Here is a 23763-nt window from a genome sequence, read left to right as displayed (position 1 = left end):
TTATTTGCCACAACACTAGGATCTGCCTGATCTCCTATATTGTTTTCGTCTTGATACTGCAATCAATTCATATAATATCTAGCTCGTTGGTTACGTCGCCTTTGTCTGAATGACTGTTTGATCTCAGGGTCGAATAGTTCTAATGGTTCACCAGCAGATCTCTGGGTCATGCAACGACAAAATCCTTCAAAAGAAAATAAAGAAAATAAACAAGTTAGACTAAATAAATAAAATATGACAAGAAATATAAAATTTTCTATGGCAAAAATTATCAAAATTTCGTCAGTTGCCATTCCCCAGCAATGGTGCCAAAAACTTGATCGCTTGTGAATGTATATGCTAAGGCAAGCAAATCTTTGCAAGTGTACACAATCGATGCAAGTAATATAGTAGTGAGTTGAGTATCTTCTCCACAGGGATTGGTGAGAATTATTGATGTTTTGTTGTAGCTAGAACTAGTTATCACCAACTAGTCCTAAATTTATTGTCGAAACAAAAATAAGTAATACTAAGAGAAATAAACTAATGGAAAAGTATTGTCTAAGCAAGAACTATTGTAAAGTATGTGATGCAGAAAAGTGTAGTCGAGGCAAGGAAAAATTGCAAAAGTAAACTAATGTTTTGTCTAGGCAACCAGGCAATCTCTCGAAACTCTTACAGCGTCAAGGCAAAATATTAAAATGATGAACAAAACAATGTTAAGCATAAACAAACTTCTTCATAATAAAACAATAAAACATCGTTTTATCAAAACCATAACCAACACCAAGTAAAACAGTTCACGGTGTGGCAAATATCATCCAAGAATTTAAACTTTAAGTACAAGCCCCTTCAAGTAAATCAGAAATTAAGAACAAAGGAAGAAACACTCCCAAACAGAGCTCTGTCGTGGCATTTTGACCACCATCATGCTTGCTCCAGTGGCTAGCCTCTCTCGAGGACCTAATCGTTGCTCTAACAAAGTCTGGCTAAGGAAGGCACCAAGGACGGTCGAGTGGGGGAACGGTGGAAAATAAGGTATTGTAACTGCTTACTCAACCCCTACGGTAAATCCTCTCTTTGTTTCTCCTCTTCTTTAATGGGTGGCTATAATGGGGTATTTATAATGGGAATTTCTAGGGTTTTGTGTCCTTAGAAATTCTCTAAATACCCTCGTTAACTTGCCCATGTTAGTAATGAAAATGCGGCTGGAGGTGGTTAATTTTTTGAAGGGTGTGATTGCACGTGAGGATGAAGCTGGGAAAATGACGTCAGCAATTGTTGAAACACGTCAGATCTGTAAGAAAAATCTTGCTTCAGCAAGATAAATTTGTTCCTCACTGTCTTCTTCTTATGTTCCTTTACCCCTGGGAAATAGTTTTTGTCTCGAAAAATAAATTCTTCCTTCGTTATTTCCTGCATCAGCACATCCAACAAAGAACCTTCCTCCTCGGTAGTTAACCAAAATAAATCTTGCCTATGCAAAACTTATCCATCACATACAAATATGAACTAAATGCAACTAAAATGGTATGACAACGACTTTTATACATGCAATAACTTAAGTAAAAATAAAGAAAACATAGTCTTTTTACGGAGTTATCATTTTACAATGAGGAGTGGTACCCAGCTAAATCAATAAGATAAGTTTGGGGGAAGATGCAAGAATTTTTTACCCCGACACTATACTAGAAGAATCCGAAGGTCAAGTTGAAAGACATGAACTGCCAGGGAAAAATATTTTGAAGGTGTAACTGTTATATGTGTGGGCATTTTGGTCTATAATGGTGCTCTGATCCAACAGGACAAAACATCCATTTCAGGATGTTTAGAGTTTGCATTTCTTCCACCCTTTTTATTTTTTTTGTCATGGAAAAATTATTTTTTTATGTTTCTATGTTTGTTTTTCTTTGATTTATTTCTTTATTTACTTTTAATATTAGTTTTTAAAAGAACATGCTCCCAAGCATGTGGATAAGGGTAAAGCCCCTATTGAAGCTTCACCTATTTAGAAAGAAGACTCAATTCGTTTTGGCACAAACGATGACATTACAGATGATGTCCACCCATCTGCACAAATGCCACGGTGAATTACAATGCCTCTAATTAAGCATCACTGAAGAGGACAAGCAATCATGTGTGGACTTCTCCACCTAAGGAATCTGCGCAAACCAACCCCACCACCATCAAAGTAGATGTTAGTCAAGGTACCTTGCATTACATTTCTTCTTTACACTTTATTATTCATGCATTGAGGATAATGCATCCCTCAAGTTTGGGTGAGGTATTGTTCATACTTAGTCATTTGCATTGATAATATTTAGTAGAGAAATTTTATTCATTAAGTCATATTTTTCATATTGATTAATAAAATATCAATATTAATAAAAAGGTTGCATGGCAGAGTACTAGAAAATTCTAAGCATTTTTACCATACCTGAAAAAAGGCAATGGACGAAATAATCGCACAAAATGAAAGAACTCAGCTCTTAATGCAAGAGAGTTTCAGGAAAGCTCAAGAGGAGACACGTGAACAAATGTTGAAATCTCATAATGAAATAACGGAAAAACTTGCAAGCATGTTACAAGGAAGGAATACAAGTCGTGAAGAGACTCAAACTGTTGCAGATAATACCAAAGAACATGTGTATCCCCTGGGCTTTGAACTAGGGCCTAATCGTGGAAAGGTTCCAATTGTTGGTACCACTGAAGAACCCCTATATCCTCCTAGCTTTACGCCATCTCATGTTAGAACACAACAAGAAACGACTGCTCTACCAGAAAAAGTGCACATAAACTTACCCATCACCTTCATAAACCCAGATCTAGTTGAAGATGTCCTAGATTTCGATAAGAAGGGTAGAAAAGAGTACAATAAGCAACTAGAAGAGAAATGGAAATAACTGGAAGATGAAATCAGAGCTATGAAAGAATACACTAGCTTGTATGGCATCGATACCAAAGAGCTAAGTCTAGTTCCTGATTTAGTGCTACCTCCCAAATTCAAAGTTCGGGATTTTGAAAAATTCGATGGCATGAGATGTCCCTCTTTTTACATCACTATGTTTTGTAGAAAAATGAATGATCATGTTGGGGATGATCAACTATTGATCCATTGCTTCTAGGAGAGCTTAACAGGATCATCCATTCGTTGGTATAATCAGTTGAGCAGAGCTCACATTAATTCATGGAAGAATTTGTCTAAAGTTTTTCTAGAACAATATGACAACGTGAAAAATGAGAGGCCTAATCGATTCATGCTACAGAGCATGAAGAAAAAATCTAATGAAAGCTTTAGACTATATACTTAGAGTTGGAGGGATGTGGTTGTACAAGTTTATCCAGCACTTGAGGAATAGGAAACTAGCATGCTCTTTATAAATACTTTAAGAGCTCCTTTCATTGGCCACCTTATAGGAAACTCATCCAAGAGTTTTGCTAATTTGGTTATAGTAGGGGAAATGATCGAAATGGCGATCAAGAGTAGGAGGCTTGATGGAGGTGAGTCTAGTAAGAAATCACAAGTGAAAATGATGGATAACGAAGTTAATAATGTGAAGAAGTATAACTCTAATAACATCATTATTTCTCAACCTCAAGCCACATGATCATCCACACAAAACTTTTCCAGGCAAAGGGCAAGGGATGCAAGGCAAGAGAGAGAGAAACTTCAGTTTCACTCGACCCCAATGTACTACAAAGAATTGTTTCATATCATATATGATAAACATGTGGTGTCACCATACCATACATCACCGATGCAACCTCCTTACCCTAAATGGTATGACCCTAATGCCCAATGTGAATATCACACAATGGACATTCAATAGAGAATTTCATTTCCTTTAATAAGATTGTCCAAAGGTTAAGGCAGAAGAACATCATCAATTTTGGTGATAGTGAGCAATCGAATGTGGCTTCAACCCAATGCCAAATCATATAGATGCAGGGGTTAATGCAATTGCTGAGGAAAAAGGAAAGAAGATTATAACAAAGGTGAGCGAAGTAAAATCATCTATATAATAGATATGGGGTCAGATGATCAAGGTGGGCATGTTAGTCTCTAACGTAGCCATTAAACATGTTTATAGCACGTGTGTATACCAATATCAGAACTACAAGGGTCACATCATACAAGACTGTTATGAGTTCCAAGCTGTGGTACAAAAAATGATGGATGATAAGGAAATGGAATTCTACAAGGAAACTATTGAAGAAGAATAAGCAAAGGTTTGTGCATTCGAGGGTTCTTCCAGGGGAGTTTATAATGCTAATTGTCCTCTAGTCATTACACCAAAGATTCGTGTGTCAGAGAAAGTAACTCTAAGGTTGTAACCACACCCCATCTCCATTCCATTCTAAAGACAATAAACAAGTCCCTTGGAGATACGAGTGTAAGATGAATAACGTGGGTACTTCAGAGATCACCAAAGAAGAAGTAGATGAAGTAGGCCATTTCACCAGGAGTGGTAGATATTATTCTCTGAATCAGACTAAAGAACCTTAGAAAAGAACTGTTATGGATAAAGGGAAGAATGTTGAATTGCTATTGAAAGATGATGAGCCATTTATTAATAAGCCTGTGACAGAAAATGAGGTTATGGAGTTTTTGAAATTTTTGAAACATAGAGAATATAGCATCATTGAACAGTTGCATAAGCTAACTACTCGCATCTCGATTATTTCTCTTTTACTAAACTATAAGGCACACCGAAATGTTGTATTGGAAGTCTTGAATCAGACTTTCATGCTGAATGATGTACATGTGGACAAGATAGATAGATTGCTTGCAAATATTAAAGCTGATAATTTTATCTCTTTTTCTGATGATGAGATCCTGTCTAGGATGATTGGCGGCCACAAAGCTCTACATATTACTATTAGGTGCAATGGGCATGTGTTATCCCGAGTACTAGTTGATAATAGTTTTGCACTGAATGTAATGCCATTGGTAACCCTTAAGGAGTTTCCAATAGATAGTACATATATGAGTAATTGCCAGAGCATCATTCGAGCATTTGATGGAATTAAAAGGGAAGTTTGGGGAAAATTAAAACTCCTTTTACCATAACCCATTTACTTATGAGGTTGAGTTCCTTGTCATGGACATCATGCCTACCTACAATTATCTATTGGGAAGGCCTTGGATCTATCAGGAAGGGGCAGGGACAGTGCCATTCATGCTACATTAGAAACTCAAATTTGTAATTGAGGGGAAATTGGTATGCATCAATGCTGAGAAGGACATTATTGCTTTTATGTCCACTATTTCTCCGTATGTTGGAGTAAGGAGGAAGTTGTAGAATGTTCTTTTAGATCTCTGAAATTTGTTAATGCCACATTCGTGGCTGAGAGGAAGAAAATATCAAAGCCTAGATTGTCTAATTGTACCCGGATGAAATTAAAATTGACCCTGGGGAGGGGAGCCAAGGCTCAAAAGGGCTATGAAGCCATCTACAGGGATTTGTTAATCTAGTTTTTCCTAATACTAAAAGAGACCACTTTGGCTTGGGATATCAACCAACCCTGAGAGAAAAATTAAAGGGAATCCAGAAAAGCCAAGAAAAGATAATAGCAAGGTTAGTCGGGGAGGATCATAACTGGGATCCAATGACGTTCCTGCCACTGCATGATACATTTGTATCGGGAGGCCATATGTTCCAAGGAATCCAGCCAGCTAAGAAACCAATTGTTGAGGATGCCTTGGGATATTTAGGTATTAATGTAATATTGGATGATAAGGCTGAATAAGGAAAAGCTATAGGCATGTATCCCGCACCACCATACATCGTGTTGAATAATTAGACTGTAGAGGAGTTACTTGTAGTTTACAAAACTTTTTTAGAGTAATACACAAAAAACTTTCCTTGTTGTCTAAACCCGAAGCAATATGTGATCTTTTGTAAAGGGTTAATCTACTTGTTTTTAATTATCAATGAAAGATGAATTCCTGTTAATTCCCAAAGTGGCAAACATTCTCACTTGTACTTCTTCATTCTTTATTATTTATGTATATATATTATTTCATTCTATTTTGATATGGGATAGATTCTCATGTATGTGTATATGTATATATATCCTCGCGTTCTTTATTCTTTCAGGACCTTAGATATCAATAGTATGAATGTTGATGACCCTGACCAGAGATTGATTTTGAGCAGTCCATATGTCAAGGTGAAATAGAGGGTTATGATAATGATGAAGAATGTGAATTACCTTCTGAACTGCTAAAAATGGTGGAAAATAAAGATAAACAGATTCTACCTCACAAAAAGCCCACTCAAAATTTGAATCTGAGATCAAATGAAGATATGAATGAAATAAAGATTGGCACCACTCTATCTGTTGAGGGATGACATAATTTGATTGAATTGCTTTGAGAGTATAAAGACGTGTTTGCGTGGTCGTATGAGGATATGTCGGGTTTAGATATTGAGTTGGTGGTACACAAATTACCGATAAAGCCATAGTGTAAACCTGTGCAACAAAAACTCAGAAGGATGAGACCTTAGATGCTACTAAAAATTAAAGAAGAGGTAAAGAAAAAATTTGATCTTGGTTTCCTTAAAGTGGCCAAGTATTTGGAGTGGGTGGAAAATATTGTCCCAATACCAAAGAATGATGAGAAAGTTTGTATGTGTACTGACTACAGAGATCATAATGGGATGAGCCCGAAGGATAATTTTCCTTTGCTACACATAGATAGGTTGGTGCTAGAAATTATCTATTTTCATTCATGGATGGGTTCTTAGGTTACAATCAAATAAAGATGCACCCTGAAGATATGAAAAAAAAAACTATGTTTGTCACCATATGGGGCACATTTTGCTACAAGGTGACGTCGTTTGGGCTAAAGAATGCAGGGGCAACCTACCAGAGAGCCATGCTAACACTATTTCATGACATGATGCATAAAGAAATATAAGTTTATGTCGATGATATGATCGTTAAGGCCAAGACAGAGGAAGAACATGTAGAGAATTTGAGGAAGCTATTTCAGAGGTTAAGGAAATATAAGCTAAAACTTAATCCAAGCAAGTGTACCTTGAGGGTGATGTCTTGGAAGCTTTTGGGGTTTATAGTGAGCAAAAAAGAGATTAAAATATACCAAGACAAAGTCAAAGCTATTCAAAACTTACCACCCACAAACACAAAAGGAAGTTCGAGGATTCCTGAGAAGATTAAACTACATTGCTCGGTTTATTTCATAATTAACCGAGAAATGTGATCCCATTTTTCGCCTTCTCCATAAAAATAACCCAAGGGTATAGAGTGATGATTGCCAAGAAGCTTTTGAAGTAATTAATCGATACTTTTCAAGTATCCTAATCTCAGTGCCATCTATCTTAGGCAAACCATTAACTCTCTACTTATCAATCTTTGAGAATTCAATGGGGTGTGTATTAGGACAACATGACCAAACCGAGAAGAAAGAGAGAGTATTTTACTACCTCAACAAAAAGTTTACTGATTGCGAGGCAAGATACTCACTGATTGAAAAGTTGTGTTGTGCTTTGGTTTGGACTAATCGATGGCTTAGGCAGTATATGTTGTATCACACCACTTGGTTGATCTCTAGGCTTGACCATCTAAAATATCTTATGGGTGTACCTACTTTATCTGGAAGATTGGCTCGTTGGCAGATTTTATTGTCTCAGTTTGACATCCAATATGTGATCCAAAAGCATTTATATGGAGTGTTATAGCAAATTTCATTGCAAGCAGGGCTTCTGAAGAATATGAACCGATGAACTTCGATTTCCCAGATGAAGATTTGATGGTTATTTCAACTAAAGAGAATTACTTCTACTAATGAACATTGGAAATTGAACTTTGATGGTGGTTCAAATGCCTTGGGGCACAGAATTGGGAAAATTTTGGTCTCACCTAATGGAGAACATTATCCTTTCACCAGTCGATTGAATTTTGATTGTACAAGATGGCTTAGGTAGTATATGTTGTATCACACCACTTAGTTGATCTCTAGGCTTGACCCTCTAAAATATCTTATGGGTGTACCTACTTTATCTGGAAGATTGGCTCATTGGTATATTTTATTGTCTCAGTTTGACATCCAATATGTGATCCAAAAGCATTTATATGGAGTGTTATAGCAAATTTCATTACAAGCAGGGCTTCTGAAGAATATGAACCGATGAACTTCGATTTCCCAGATAAAGATTTGATGGTTATTTCAACTAAAGAGACAATTACTTCTACTAATGAACATTGGAAATTGAACTTTGTTGGTGGTCAAATGCCTTGGGGAACAGAATTGGGGAAATTTTGGTCTCACCTAATGGAGAACATTATCCTTTCACCAGTTGATGAATTTTGATTGTACAAACAACATTTCTGAGTATAAAGTGTCTATTTTGGGTCTTAGAGCTCAATTGAGCGTCAAGTAAAGATACTCAAAGTATATAGGGATTTAGTTCTGGTAATTTATCAACTTAAAGGATAATGGGAAACAAAAGACCCCAAGTTGGTGTGGTATCATTAATTGGTCATAGAGCTTATCAAAGAATTTGATGAAATGACATTCAATTACCTCCCCAGAGAAGAAAATCAAATGGCGGATGCCCTAGCCACTTTGGTAGCAACCTTTAAAGTAAATGAACATTCAAATATGATACCCATTAATATGCAAGCTTATAAGTATCTAGCCCACTGCTATAGCATAGAAGAGGAATAAGATGAAAATCCCTGGTATTATGATATCTTGCAATACATCAGATATCAAAGTTATCCCGAGCAAGCAACTAAGAATGACAAAAGAATTATTAGAAGGATGGTTGCAGGGTATGTGCTTGATGGTGAGATCTTGTAGACAAGAAAAGTCCTGGTCAGGTTCTATTGAGGTGTGTGGATGCCAAAGAAGCTAAAACAATCATTGAAGAAATGCATGGGGGAAGAAGTGCATGGGGGAAGAAGTGCATGGGGGAGTAAGTGGTACTCATGCCAATGGATATGTAACGGCTAGACAAATAATGCGATTTGGGTATTATTGGTTAACCATGGAAACTTATTGTATCAATTATGCCATAAAATATCACAAGTGCCAGATTTATGGAGACAAGATCCATACCCCTCCTCATCCATTGCACGTGATGACTGTTCCATGGCCATTCTTTAAATGGGGCATGAATGTCATTGGAAAAATTTCGCCCAAGGCTTTAAATGGTCATCATTTCATCCTGGTAGCAATATACTACTTCACTAAATGGGTAGAAGTGGCTTCCTATGCAAATGTCACTCAGTTAACAATCTACAATTCTTAAAGAAAGAAATCATTTGTCGATATGGTTTACCGAAAAATAATCATCACTGACAATGCCTTGAACTTAAACAATAAGATGATGGAATCATTATGTAAGCATATCAAGATAAACATCATAATTCCACCAGTTATTGCCTCAAGATGAATGGGGCAGTAGAGGCAACCAATAAGAACATCAAGAGGCTTATAGAGAAGATGACTAAGACTTACATAGACTGGCATAAGAAATTACCATTTATTATGTTTTCTTATCGAACATCGGTACAGACATCAACTGGGCCAACACCATTTTATTTAGCCTATGGGATGGAAGTTGTATTGCCCATTGAGGTAGAAATTCCATCATTTAGTGTATTATCAGAGGTTAATCTAGATGAAGCAGAATGGGTACAGGCCATGTATGACCAGCTGAATTTGATTGAGGATAAAAGATTAAAAACCATATGTCATGGTCAGATGTACCAAAAGAGTATGATGAAGGTACATAATAAAAGATTCGTCCATGAGAATTCATGAAGGAGATCTGGTACTCAAAAGATTCTTCCAATTCAAAAAGATTTCCGAGGTAAATGGATGCCAAATTGGGAGAGACCTTATCTTGTGAAGAAGGTTTTTCCTGGAAAAGCTTTGATCCTCACTAAGATGAATGGACCAGAGTTACCTAACCCTATAAACTCCAACATTGTCAAGAAATACTTTTCCTAAAAAATAAAATGAAAGAAAGAAAAAGAAAAAGAAAAAGAGAAAAAAAATAGAAAAAATAGAAAAAATAGAAAAAATAAAAAAAGGAAAAGAAATAAAAATAAAATAAAGAAAAATAAAATATATAAATAAATAAATAAAAGGGGGTTCAAGATGAAAATCCATAAAGGGCGTCTTGAAACCAAATGAAGTCTCAAGTTGAAAACCCACAAAGGGCGGCTTGAGTTGTCATTCAAATTCAGGATCCATGCATGGTGGAGGTTCTGAATTAATTTTGAAGTTGAAATGACTCCTTATTTGAGCAGTAACATCAAATGGTGATCAAGGTTGGGACTAGATATTGAAAAAGGCTTGAATAACAGAAAAGAAATGGAGAACACATGAGATTCAATCCTGGTTTATAGCATCCAAAATTTGGGAGATTTAGTAGTACAGCGGGAACTTCACACCTTTGAGTATCGTGATATTTCTCAAGATCCCTTTAACAGAAGCTACATTTGAGTCATTCTACGGTGTGCCAGTTAAAAGCATTCGTACTATTGATATCTGAAGATGCCTACTTCACTTTCTATTACTTTTTCCAGTTAAAAGTTTACCATGTATTTACCCAAAAAAAACTCTTTATATTTATATAAATAAAAAGAGGTATTTTCCTTGTTAACACCCTGTTGCAAGCATCCTAATTTGAAAGTAAAAACATGAAGATTAACTTGGGAAACATTACATCATTGGGTATTATTGTGCAAAAAGTTTTGGAAAAGTGTAGGTGTTCCGAAGCTAAAAAATCTTGGGATCCATAAAAAGTTTAGCAAGTTGGGGATAATCCAAGATGTTCGTCACTGATCAAGCAACTGGTAAGAAATATTGTTTGGTTTCAAGGAAGAGAACCAAGGTCATGTCAAAAAAAAGAGTATGTGATTAGGATTGTCGGTTAGGGTGAACTAATGGTGATTTTTGTTCCCAAGATTTGACTAAATCATAAGGTGGTTAACAAGAAAGGGTTCTCCTTTGATGATGAAAATATACCAAAAGTTGCATCATTACATACATATTAGGCATTAATAGGATCATAACATTCATAAAATGTATGGTGACGATAAATGCAATTGAGTACTTACAGGTATTCCAAAAGAAAGCTAAAGGTTGGAGATGTTGAAACCCCAAGACAAAAGTAACTAATTCAAAGTCCCAAAAAGGGAGAGGTTCAACTAAAACTCCAAGTCAAGGCAAATTCCCATATCTAGTAGTTGCGAGAAAAGTTTTCACAAAAGAAATTGATTTTCAAATATTCTATGGAATTTCAAACCTTCAGGTATGATGTTTTTAAGTTCTCAAACATATACTAACAAGTGGTAATGTTTAAATTCATATTCGATCTTCTTGAAGACAAGAGAAACAAATCAATCCTAGTTCATTCCTCTCCAAAGAAGGGTGGAGTGAATCTGGTTTCTTTTCTAGATCTGATATACCCTGAAGAGCAGTGGAGCAGGTCCCCTTTTTCCATTTTTTATCTTCCCTGAGAAGAAATGGAACAAATTTTCCTTGATTCAATCTTCTCTAAAGAGCAGTGAAGTAAATCAACGTTTCCTTATCTAATCTACCTTGAAGAGCAGTGGAGCAGGTCCCCTTTTTTCCATTTTTTATCTTCCCTGAGAAGAAATGGAACAAATTTTCCTTGATTCAATCTTCCCTAAAGAGCAGTTAAGTAAATCAAAGTTTCCTTATCTAATCTACCTTGAAGAGCAGTGGAGCAGATCCATTTTTTTCCAGATTTGATCTTCTCTTAGAAGAAATGGAGAAAATCTATCTCGATTCAATCTTCCCTGAAGATCAATGAAGTTAATCAACGTTTCCAGATCTGATCTACCCAGAATAGCAGGGGAGTATATCCCCTTTTTCCAGATCTGATTTACCCTAAAGAGTAGCGGAACAAATCTCTTTTCAGATTTTATATTCAAAAACATCTCCTGAAATGTTGTTCATTTCCAGTCTCACTTGAGACAATATTAAATTTCAAAGCATAGATTTGATCGGACGAAAACTCATTGTCTTTTCATCTTTGCCTTATTATTGTTAACAAAAAATAGGCAAAGAGGTGCAGCTGTCGACATCCGTTTTCGCCCGGATATTTCATTAATATTATTATTATTAATTATTATTATTATTATTATTATTATTATTATTATTATTATTTATTTCTTTTTCAGACCCAAATTACAAAAAATATAACCTGTCCAACTGGCCCAATTTTACAAACCCAACCGGACCCGAACTAAATCATCACAGCCGGCCCAAACCCAAGCCCACCGAGATTAGAGTTTGGTGAAACCCTAGTTTTTCATTCCAACTATCGCATACGTTGATAAGAGTTTTTCGTTGCCAGCACCGTTTCGACCGCTGTTCCCGACGATCCAACCACTGTTTTAACTACCCATTCTCATCCACAGCAAAACCAAATAAGAAAATCAGTCTACCAAACCAAATCACCAAAAATCTAATAAAAATTTATTGAAATCCCAGAAAATCGGGATGAATTAATGGAAGTTTAGGGGAAATCATCCCTCGGTTCTAGCCTCACCGAACATGCAAAAGACGAGGAAAAACAATGAGACTTTTTCGGTTTTTGGAAAACGAAAAAATCAGAGAAAAAATTTTGATTGAGGAAAAAATAGATAAGAACCGAAACAAAGAAAGAAAGAAAGAAAAAGGAATAAATTTTACCTCTAGAACCCAAAGATCCTTGCATGACTGGAAGAAAGCAAATCGAAAAACTTAAAGGTGGCCTATTTTTGTGTTATTTTGGGGTTATTTCGGGGTTATTTTTAGGGGGTTTAAAAGAGTATTTTTAGGAAGAAAACAGAGGGTCATCGGACCCACATCGACCCCTTATTGAAGTAGTAGAGATGCGGCCAGCGGGGAAACCTTCTCCTCTTTCGATTAAGATGAGGAAAAAATATAGTTTGGGAGAGGGGGTTGAGCAATTAGACGAAAAAATAGGGTTTAGGTTTTCCCCAAAATCTATAATAAGGTATTTAAGTGTCATCCAAAACGGCATCAATTTAAGGTCTTAGGGTTTTCAAAAACAGGCGCATGGCTTATTTACGCGAGAAGAATCCTGGGCCTTGCAATGTTTTATTTTAATAACTACTCTATTTGATTTTGAGCTCCTTATTTTCTTCATGTTTCATTGTAGCCCTATTTCATGATTTTTGAAGTTTATGAGGTTGTCTTCAAATTTACACGTATTGTATTTTAGTCCTTAGGCTTAGTTATTTCGAGTTTATGCTTGTTTGTACATTAGACATGTTACTTTTTGATTTTTCATTTTAATCCTTGCTTATTTCAGATATTGTTATGAATGATATGATTTATTAGCATGCATATTCCTTATTCTTTTGTCATGTTATGATTTAATCCTTGTTTTGAATGGGTTAAATACGTTTTAATCCATATACTTTTCATTGTTTTACTTTATTCTTTCATATATATACATATTTATGTATTTATAAAATATCCTATATTGTATATATGTATTTATTTTATTTATTTTTCTTTTTAACTACTATATATATATACATACATATATACATGTGTTTTACATTTTATAGATATAATATAATCATTTTTGTCCTAAGTTAAGAATATACATGTAAATAGATAGGAAAACATAGAAAAACTTTTATGTGTTACTTTTTATGAATTTTAAATTCATACATATATGCTATATTATTAATGTTATTAATGTTTGCTTATTAAGTGTAGTATACTTTAATAAATAATATATATATATATATATATATATTAATTGTATTATTATTTTTAGGCATGCTATGCATGTCAATGAGTAATTTGGTGCATATTGGGTTAGGTTCTATTTTAAATTAATTTTGTATGAAACCCTCATAAGTATTTCTTGATTCGATTAAAATATTGATTAAGGGAATATCCGTTTATTTTGATAGTAGGGAAAGTGATTGTCTTAATGAATAAGAGGTTGCTTTCACTAATCTTAAAATAAAAAAGTATCCTATCAAGTGAAACGAATAAAATTGATTACATTTAAAATTTGAGATTGAGAAAAAATCATGTTCTTTTAATTAAATTCATTGAGAAAAAACTGTTAGATTGAATCTAAAGTCCTGTCTCGATGTATTTAAATAATTGAACATCCTTATTCTTATTAATGGTTGGTAAAATAATTAATTAATCGTATTTGTTTGATATATGTTTGTAATATTTTTGTATGTTTTTAATGGGATATCAAAATAAATAGCCCTCGAATTTCTATTGAATTTTAGGATGAAATAGTAATATTTTCTATTTCGATTAGAGTAATAAATGACTGCTTTAAGGCATGATAGGTCATTTCTTCTCGATTGGAAATGATTAAATATTATCATTTTCCTTCTTAAAATCAAAGAATATGTTTTAAAAAGAAAATCTTAAATTTATTTTATTTTATTTTATTGTTATTTATGCATTTAAATTTGGTATTGTTAATGAACTTTAGAATGAAATTGTAATATTTCTTTATTTCAATTGGAGAAGGGATTGACTGCTTGAAGCTATGAGAGTTTGATTCTGCTCGATAAGAAATAATTAAATATTATTATGTTTCATCCTAAAATTCAAAGAATATTATTTAAAGAGATTTAAATTTAAAATCGAATTTGTAAATTTCATTGCAAAGATAACTAACTAATCGACTAGGTAACGATTTAGGGGCTGTAAGGGTGTCAATCCTTCCCCACACGTAACCAACTCCCGAACTCAAATTTTTGATAACGCAAACCATAAATTTGTTGTTTTAATTAAAATTAATATTTTTATTAAAATAACAAATACATTTTTTGATGTCCAAACACATCCTAATAAATATTGGTGGCGACTCCTCGAACTATGTTTTATTATTAAAAGGTCACCAAATTATTCAAAACGAGATCTTTTAAAAATAGCTTTTAAAAAATTAAATGTTTTTTTTTAAGAAAAATCATTTGGGCAGATGGTTAATAGAACTTGTTCCTTCCACAAAAGATAATTTGTCTCATCTAAAACAACGCTGAGGCGCTTGTTAGTGAAAACCTTTTGAGATGACAGTAGTAGAGTCCAAATCACTCGTCGGACCACCAACATGAGGCACCTCAACGAGAGCGAAAGAATCAAGCACGAAAAACAACTGATACCATGTTAAAAGCAATAAATTGTTTATCGATAAGATCCCTTAATACAAATCGTCTACAATACTGGATATATAAGCTCCCTAATAATAAACTATGACATCAGCAAGGTATAACAACCACACCAACCTAACAAACCCTAGGCCAGATCATTCAAACCATGCCTCCATACGTCAACATGCATCCATGCACTCTATATTCCAATAAATAAGGATGACCATCAACATACAAGAGGACTCCTGCAACCTTTGCCCATACCAGAGGCTGTCTGGACCTCCATTAGCATGGTTTTTGTGGAGAAACTGCCAAGTTAGGTAAAGATGCAGTGATGGTGGTGGTGGACAAATTGACTACATATGACCATTTTATAGCATTGATGCACCCTCTTACACTTATAATCATAGCTCAGGTATTTATAGAAAATAGTTTAAGCTACATGAGCTGTCAGAGAATATTGTGTGTGATCGAGATAGGATATTGATAGAGCATATTATGGAAAGAGCTATTCCAGAAGTTAGGAGTAACAGTGAGGTGAGTGCTCTCCTATTCCGACTTCCCCAAAGCCTCCGATAGCACATCCAAGACGAATCAGGCACTCATCATCTATTTTCATTGTTCAACTCTTTGACAACACAAAAAATTCATTGTTCAACTCTTTAACAACATGAAAAAACCAAAAGCTCTGCCCTCCCTCTTTATCTATCCATGGGATAGAAGGGCGAAGGCCTTTGATGTCCCCTCTAGTCAATAATTGGAACAAGTGTGTCCACACCCCCCAAACTGACTTGATGAGGAATCCATTCTCGGGAGCAAACACAATCCCTACACACACCTAGAAGCACCCCTTCCTGCTTATCCATACAATACCCGAATAGGTGGGCCGAGGTCCTATGCATCTGGTGGTGCCCTTGCGGGCACGTTCCTCTCTGGGTCGGTCTGGTCTAATCGAAATCAACTGATTCACATGGAATATGGGGTGAGCTTTCATCGAGCTGATCGCTTAGGTCTATAGGTTACAACTTATCATCCCGAGAGGATGAATAGGTGTTGTGTTTGGAAACCTACTGTGTATGACAGGTGAAAAATCAAGAGAATAGAGTAGCTGGCTCCACCTAGTTGAGTGGTGGTACAACAACATTAAGCCATAAACTGCACCCCATATCAAGCCTTGTATGACTAAGAACCATCGACTCATTTACCTTATTTGGCTGGGGATTTAGTAGTTGCTTCAGTGGATAGAAGCTTGCAGCAGAGAGAGGCTGCTATTAAGATGCTGAAATTTTATTAACAGCATGCTCAAGAAAGGGAATAGGGCAATAACAGGTGGTCTGGATTGAATGAACTAATTCGAGGATGCCGAGCCAAATTTTACACCAACAGTTTTAATTTAATCTTTTAATATATTTTTTACTGGTTAAACATATCTTTAAATTATTTTTAGGGGATATAAGACCAAGCGGTTTGATTGTTATACCCAATCTTATTTTACAAACATTGGTTGAAGGATTCTTATAATCATAGTTGATCCGAAGTCTAGTTCGATTCGAATGCTTTAGCTATATCGATTCGAATGAAATAGTCAAAACATGAAAGGTGTTAGCTCAATTGGTGATGGATTGATTAGAGCTTCATGTAGCATTTACAATTCAAAAGCCTCGCTTACCATAATATAATTTATACGAGATGGGTTCAGTAATGCATGGGATATTGCTGAATATACATTCAGCAACTCAACTACTAGACATTCTGGTGAATTACATGTTTCTGTTGCTTAATGCAATGGGATTCGTCTTTTAGGAATATGAAAACCTGAGAATTCTTGTGGAAATCGGACATTTGAACACTGAGACATCACTCTAGTGCAACTCAGACAGTCTGAGATACAGCTTCCTGACCACCTGTTGCTTGAGTATCCATATCACCGTCGAGTCTCTTGAAGACTAGCTTCTGCAGGGGGAGCTGGCTATTCGGAGATGGTGTTACCTCCGTGTCTACCAAGATGGTGTCCTCATCTTTGATCTCCCCTCTCAAAATGCCCTTGGCAAGCTCATTTTCAACATTCTGTTGAATCACTCTTTTTACAGGTCTAGCACCGTAGTTGGGATCGTAACCAAGATTACCAAGAAGCTGAACAGCGGCATCCATGACCCGAAGTTCGATTTTCCTATCTGAAATCCTCTTTTGCACACGCTCCAGCTGTAAAACAAACACAGAAAATGGAGTCGCAAACTATTACAGAAACAATGTAAATTTGGCAACATGATAAGTGCTTACAAATCCTATGTTATTCGAACTCCGATATTTGTAGACTGAACTTTTTTAGTAAATCATTTACCATTCTCATAGTAGTTTATTTTTTGAGTTTTTTATAGTTAAATAACGTCATTAATGTCCTTGTCATATCTATAATGTACATGACATGGTTGAGAATTCGGAATCATTCAATTATAATAAAATCCACATCATGTAAACTCACATGCAAGCAATTATGCAAAAGGTAGTCATCAAAGAAACTTACCTGTAACCTCACGATGCTGCTAATTTCTTTGCGGTCCAAAGGCTGGAACACTATATACTCATCAACACGATTCATGAACTCAGGTCGAAAGACCGCTCTTGCAGCCTCCATCACCCTCTGCTTGATGGTTTCATAAGCTAGATCTTTAGGCTTCTCTTCATCCGAGTTTAGAATGTACTGTGAACCCACATTGGAAGTCATAATGATAACGGTGTTGGTAAAGCTCACGGTCCGACCCTGTGAATCAGTGACTCTCCCGTCATCCAAAATTTGAAGGAAAACATTAAACACATCACCATGAGCTTTCTCTATTTCATCAAAAAGAATTACAGCATATGGCCTACGGCGAACAGTCTCTGTCAGCTGTCCTCCTTCTTCATACCCCACATAACCAGGTGGAGCACCTATAAGTCTCGAAACTGCATGTTTTTCCATATACTCGCTCATATCAATGCGGACAAGTGCTTCCTCAGTATTAAACAAGAAGGACGCAAGGGCCTTCGCAAGTTCAGTCTTCCCTACACCAGTTGGACCCATAAACATAAAACTGGCAATTGGACGGCGGGGGTCTGAGAGACCAGCTCGAGATCGCTGAATGGCCTCGGCTACAGATCTAACCGCAGGATCTTGACCAACGACACGTTTATGCAGCACTTCTTCCAAATGTAATAGTTTCTCCCTCTCCGATTCTTGAAGCTTGGAAACTGGTATGCCAGTCCATTTACTAACTACTTCAGCAATATCATTTCCTGTAACTTCTTCTCTCAGCATTGATTTTCCAGATCTCATATACTCATCTAATTCATTTTCTGCATCAGAAAGTTGACGCTGCAAAGAGTTCAAACTCCCATATTTCAGCTCAGCTGCACGATTCAGATCATACTCCCGCTCAGCCTGCTGGATCTCCACATTTACCCTGTCAATCTACATTATTTAAAGAAGTTAGCAGAATACATCCTTTTGTCTTCAATTGATATTAAAATAAAAGTCAGCCCCATCACTGGCTTCTCCATTGCTGTTACATCTGAAGATGCAGTCTAACTCGCAGATGAGAATTACAAAATATGTGATGGCAGGGGAAAAATGCTTTCAGAGTAATTTCTAGATAAATACGAGCATACTTCTTCCTTTATCGACTGAATGTGTGTCATGACAGACTTCTCATGCTCCCATTGCTCAGTCAACGCGGCCTGTCTATCCTTTAAGAGGGACAACTCTGACTCAAGGCGACTCAGTCTATCTCTCGAAGCTTTGTCGGTATCATTTGTGAGAGACAGCCTCTCCATCTCCAGCTTCAACACTGAACGATTAATCTCATCAAGGGCAGTGGGTTTTGAAGTGATTTCCATTTTCAATTTAGCAGCTGCTTCATCAACCAAGTCAATAGCTGCAATATGAAAACAAATATTAGTAAAATTAATTTCCGGAAACAAAAGATGTAGTGTCCTAACATATTGATTAAGAAACTTGAGCATATAATTGTCTTAAACATAGCTACCATCCCTGCAACTGGGAAAATAGGAAAAATAAAGAGTTAAAGTTGTTAGTAACCAGAGATAAATATTTCCGGCTCTTGCCATTAATCAATAACATTCAGTATCAAGTTGCATCTTGTATGACAGTAACCAACTCTCAGCTGTTACCTTTGTCAGGTAAAAATCGACCACTAATATAACGGTCAGACAGGATTGCGGCTTCTACAAGTGCACTGTCAGAAATACGGACTCCATGATGCAACTCATATCTCTCACGAAGTCCTCGAAGTATAGAGACTGTATCCCCTACTGTTGGCTGATCAACATAAACCTGCTGGAAACGACGTTCCAGAGCTGGATCTTTCTCAATATATTTTCGATATTCATCAAGTGTTGTTGCTCCAATACAACGCAGTTCTCCCCGGCCAAGCATAGGCTTCAGAAGATTGCCTGCATCCATTGCACCATTTGTGGCACCTGAAACAGAAAAAATTTTAAAATACATATCATATCAATTGAATCCTTAAAAAAGATCTGACATAAGGCTTTTTTTTTCTGTCACTGGAAAGAATAAAAAGATAAACCATGATCAAATTAAGAAAAAATTATATGAATTTTATAAAGAAAATATATGTATGTCTTATATTCAATTAATCAATAAGTTATATTAAAAAATTATATTTAAATATTTGTAAAATTATATAAACTAGAAACATAACAAAACATCACCTGCCCCCACAACCGTGTGAATCTCATCAATGAAAAGGATAATTTGGCCATCAGATTCTGTTACTTCCTTAAGTACTGCCTTCAGTCTGTCCTCAAATTCTCCCCGATACTTAGCCCCAGCTATGAGTGCACCCATGTCGAGGGATATAAGCTGTAGAAGATAAACAAACAAACAAAACTGGATTCAATCAGTATCCATAATTTTATCACTAGCCAGGATAGCATGCCCAGGCATCACCCACCAATGAAAAACAAAAATCGATTTTTCATGAAAAATATCTATACATGCTAGTTAACTTCAATGCATAGCACACACCTTGCGATCAATCAAAGCTTGAGGCACATCGCCCTGCACAATTCTCTGGGCAAGCCTGTCAAAAAACACAATGAGAATATGTTGATGATTAGTCATTGAGCTAAGACTGATTACAAACAAACCAGTAGCAGGAGTGCAGGAGCTAGTTATTGTAAGTGGCTTATACAGCACCTTACTGACCAAATTCAAATCGACATGGTAACACTAAGTCCTTGGTTAATAACGGGGGCACCAAAAAGCTCATAACATTGAATATCAGTGATATATTGGGGAATTATTCTGATAGGCCAGGAACTTAAAGAAGAGCAGTTCTGAAACATACATAGTTCTGTTTACTTGCAAGTTATTTATATGAGCACGCATGAAGAAAAACCTAAGAAACTATTGCTTACCCTTCGGAGATTGCAGTTTTTCCGACACCCGGTTCACCAATCAGTACAGGATTGTTCTTGGTTCTCCTAGAGAGGATCTGGATGCACCTGCGTATTTCATCATCTCTTCCTATCACAGGATCAAGCTTTCCAGCTCTTGCCATTGCTGTTAAATCTTTCCCATACCTTTCCAATGCTTCATATTTTCCTTCGGGATCTGCAGTCAAAAACTCAGTGTCAGGTAAAAGGTGAAGCAACAAGAAAACATTATCATTAAATCTCAAGAAGGAGAATTAGGACAAGAAACATTAATTAAGCTATAATCCACAACATATGATGCCTAAAAAACAGCAGACATGAAAATGTCCAAATATTTTTAGCTAAGAAAAAACCAACCAAAAACACTTGAAATCATTACAAAATTCGGTCCATCAGCTTATGAATCAAACACCTGGTTCAAATTTGTAACCAGAAACCTAATATCTGACCAGTTTTCACCCACTTTCTGCAAAGCTGTCTCCATACACCCCACCAAGTAAAAAAAATGGATAACAAACCCATGTAGACAGGATCTAGTCCGGATAAAGGAAAGGCTCCAATACAAGGAATTAACAAAAAAGGCAATATACGTCATCACTCAAGGAAGGACAAAATGCTTCTTAAATCTACAACTCGAATATACCTAGCTATTTTCTGCATGTGCCAAGTTCATTCAACCAACTACCAAGTAAAAAAATGAATGAAATGGAATATCCCACTACCTTGGTCAATAACTGATTGACGTCCTCTAATGGATTCTAATGCAGATTTCAAGGATTGGTTGGATATTTGAAAATCACTGAACAATTGCTTCCCAAAACGTTGATCTTGTGTAAATCCAAGAACCAAATGCTCAACAGAAACAAATGAATCCCCATACTCCTTCTTGTACTCCCTAGCACGCTGGATCAGAGCTTCCAGGTCTCGTCCTAACATTGAGCCAGCCGACTCACCCAAAACCTAGTATGGTTGGACAGCATAGAAGATACATAATCAGGACATGCAACTTTGTAATCCACAAAGGGGACATAGTTAACATCCAATAACTAACTAAAAAATATCAAAATTTGTACTTCAACATATTTTTTAATGTAAAAGTTTTTCACCAATCAGAACTTTAGAAAACAATATTTTCAAGAGCCATAGAGGCAAACAATGCATCAAAGTTCAATCACATGTAAACAAATGCACCAAAAATAAACAAGAATAAGAGAATTCTAGTCAATGTTGAAGGACTGAAGACAATTTATAAAACTTGGAAGAGATTATATCAGAATGTGGTTAGGGGGTCACGTTTGGTTGCCGTTGGATGAACTTATCGGTGGCTTCAAGAAGGCGAGTGTTGTCAACTCCTATTTTAGAAAATATTCGACGAGCAAGACCATTCTTCTGCTCCAAGAGGGCCTTCATCAAGTGTTCTGTTTCCACTATTTGATGCTTGTTCTCTCTAGCCACATCTGGAGAAGAAACAATGGCTTGCCAGGCCATTTCTGTAAACTCTTGTTGAGTAATCTGTCATAACATCCCAAAAACGACTCAATCAACAATCTAAAATGAAAACAACATTAAAAAACCAAGCTACTTCGCATTGTTATACAAAGATCAAAATTTCCAATGCTAAATAAATTATAAAACACTTAATAAGACCATAAGCAAAGCTTAAATTCATAAATAATCAGATTTGCTTAATTCAATAAAACATTGACCAGGTATTCAAATAGCAGCCGCGTAGTGGAATAGCGGTCCCTATATGGCAATCGCATCACACCAATAGCGGTGGATCACGGCCACAATTTAACGGGTAGCAACCAATTACAGCCATTGTAATTTAAAAAAATCAATTCATATAAAAAAAAATTCACAACCGTAATGCCCGCAATGACGCCATAGCAACAAAACTATCTAAAGTTAATACAATGATAAACGCAACGCCAAAAACAGGCTGCAACGGCAATTTAAATTCCTGATATTGACAAGTCTAAATTAACACAGATTCAATCTCCTTAACACCAACAAAACTAAATTCATTAAAAGAATCTAAAAACATATTTTTCTTTTACTCGTAATTGGGTCGGCAAACAAGATGATCAGACGAAATATCTTGAGGATGAAACGAAACCCATCAAGTACTTAACGAACTTACCCTTCCCGCTGAAGCTTCACAACGAACAACAAAAGACCTCGAAGAAGTCCTTGAAATCCTCTCGATATCCCCATTTTTTCTTAACCGTAGGGGTTTAAAGGATTTTAAAGAATTGGGTTTTGAGAGCAAGGTTGAATAAATGCATGGGTGAATGGAAAAGAGAGTGTTGTTATTAGAAATGGAACGCATAGTACATAAACTGACGCCACTAAACGCCATTGAAGAAGCAGCAGCCATTGTGGGAACAAGGTTCAGAGTGATCAAAATGAAATACCAAAAAACGAATTGCTTTGCGTGAGAATGAGGAGAAAATGGAAAGTGTAAGTCTCTTTTTTCTGTTTGTTGTTTAAGGGCTTTATTGTCCGAGTTTCTCGTTTCCGTATCTGTTAAAGTTTTTTTATGGGAGTCGTTCTTGAGAGGTTTAAGCGGAGAGAGTTCATGAAATGTCGCGAAAGCGTGGAGAATCCTTTATCTTCATACACGTGGCTACCTTTGTGATTATGATGGTAAATTGTTTATAATTTGAGATTTCTTTTATTTTTCTTAAAAACTATGTACGGTCTTTTTTTAATATTTATTAAAATAATCATTTTATCTCTATTATATTTTTTAAAATATTTAGTCACTAACATTATATATTAAATCAAAAATATCTTTAATATTTGATAGAATAATCATTTTATTATTTTTTTTATATTTTAGCCTCACTGTTTCATTTTAAGTTAAAAAGCTCCTATTTTAAAACGTTAATATTATGTTAACTAATGACTTTCATCTATAGAATGAGTTTTTTACCTCAAAGTTAAACATTGGAAGCAAAATGCTCTAAAAATAATAGGGGCGAAAATAATCATTTTGATAAACGTTATGAGGCTATTTTTGACATTATACCTAAAAAGATATAGGGTAAACTATATGTTTAGTATCTCAGCAACCACTTTTGTTCTGTTTTGGTTACTCGGTTATTTTTTTATTTCAAAATCATATTAATATTACGTTTTGATTTCATTCTGGTCAGTCAGCGTTAAAAAATT

At 35.7% G+C, this 23763-nt stretch overlaps 1 protein-coding gene across 1 annotated transcript in view; it reads right to left on the bottom strand.

Annotated features, from left to right (window-relative positions):
* LOC120162888 (chaperone protein ClpB3, chloroplastic-like) overlaps positions 1–23062 on the bottom strand; it is a 30613-nt gene extending 7551 nt beyond the window's left edge. The window contains exons 1-10 of the mRNA XM_039172953.1: positions 22730–23062; positions 21880–22098; positions 21309–21546; positions 20569–20764; positions 20177–20231; positions 19861–20011; positions 19300–19608; positions 18778–19043; positions 17657–18580; positions 16997–17334 (exon numbers count right to left, since the gene is read on the bottom strand). Of these exons, the coding sequence (XP_039028884.1) occupies positions 17005–17334; positions 17657–18580; positions 18778–19043; positions 19300–19608; positions 19861–20011; positions 20177–20231; positions 20569–20764; positions 21309–21546; positions 21880–22098; positions 22730–22966 (2925 nt within the window). The 5' untranslated portion in view covers positions 22967–23062 and the 3' untranslated portion in view covers positions 16997–17004. The remainder of the gene's footprint in view (positions 1–16996; positions 17335–17656; positions 18581–18777; positions 19044–19299; positions 19609–19860; positions 20012–20176; positions 20232–20568; positions 20765–21308; positions 21547–21879; positions 22099–22729) is intronic.
* Between the last annotated feature and the right edge of the window lie 701 nt (positions 23063–23763).

This window comes from Hibiscus syriacus, unplaced genomic scaffold, assembly GCF_006381635.1.
Source record: "Hibiscus syriacus cultivar Baekdansim isolate YM2019G1 unplaced genomic scaffold, ASM638163v2 tig00111409_pilon, whole genome shotgun sequence".
NCBI lineage: Eukaryota > Viridiplantae > Streptophyta > Magnoliopsida > Malvales > Malvaceae > Hibiscus > Hibiscus syriacus.
Note: the sequence above shows the minus strand (reverse complement) of the source record. Positions and strands in the feature narration are given on the sequence as shown.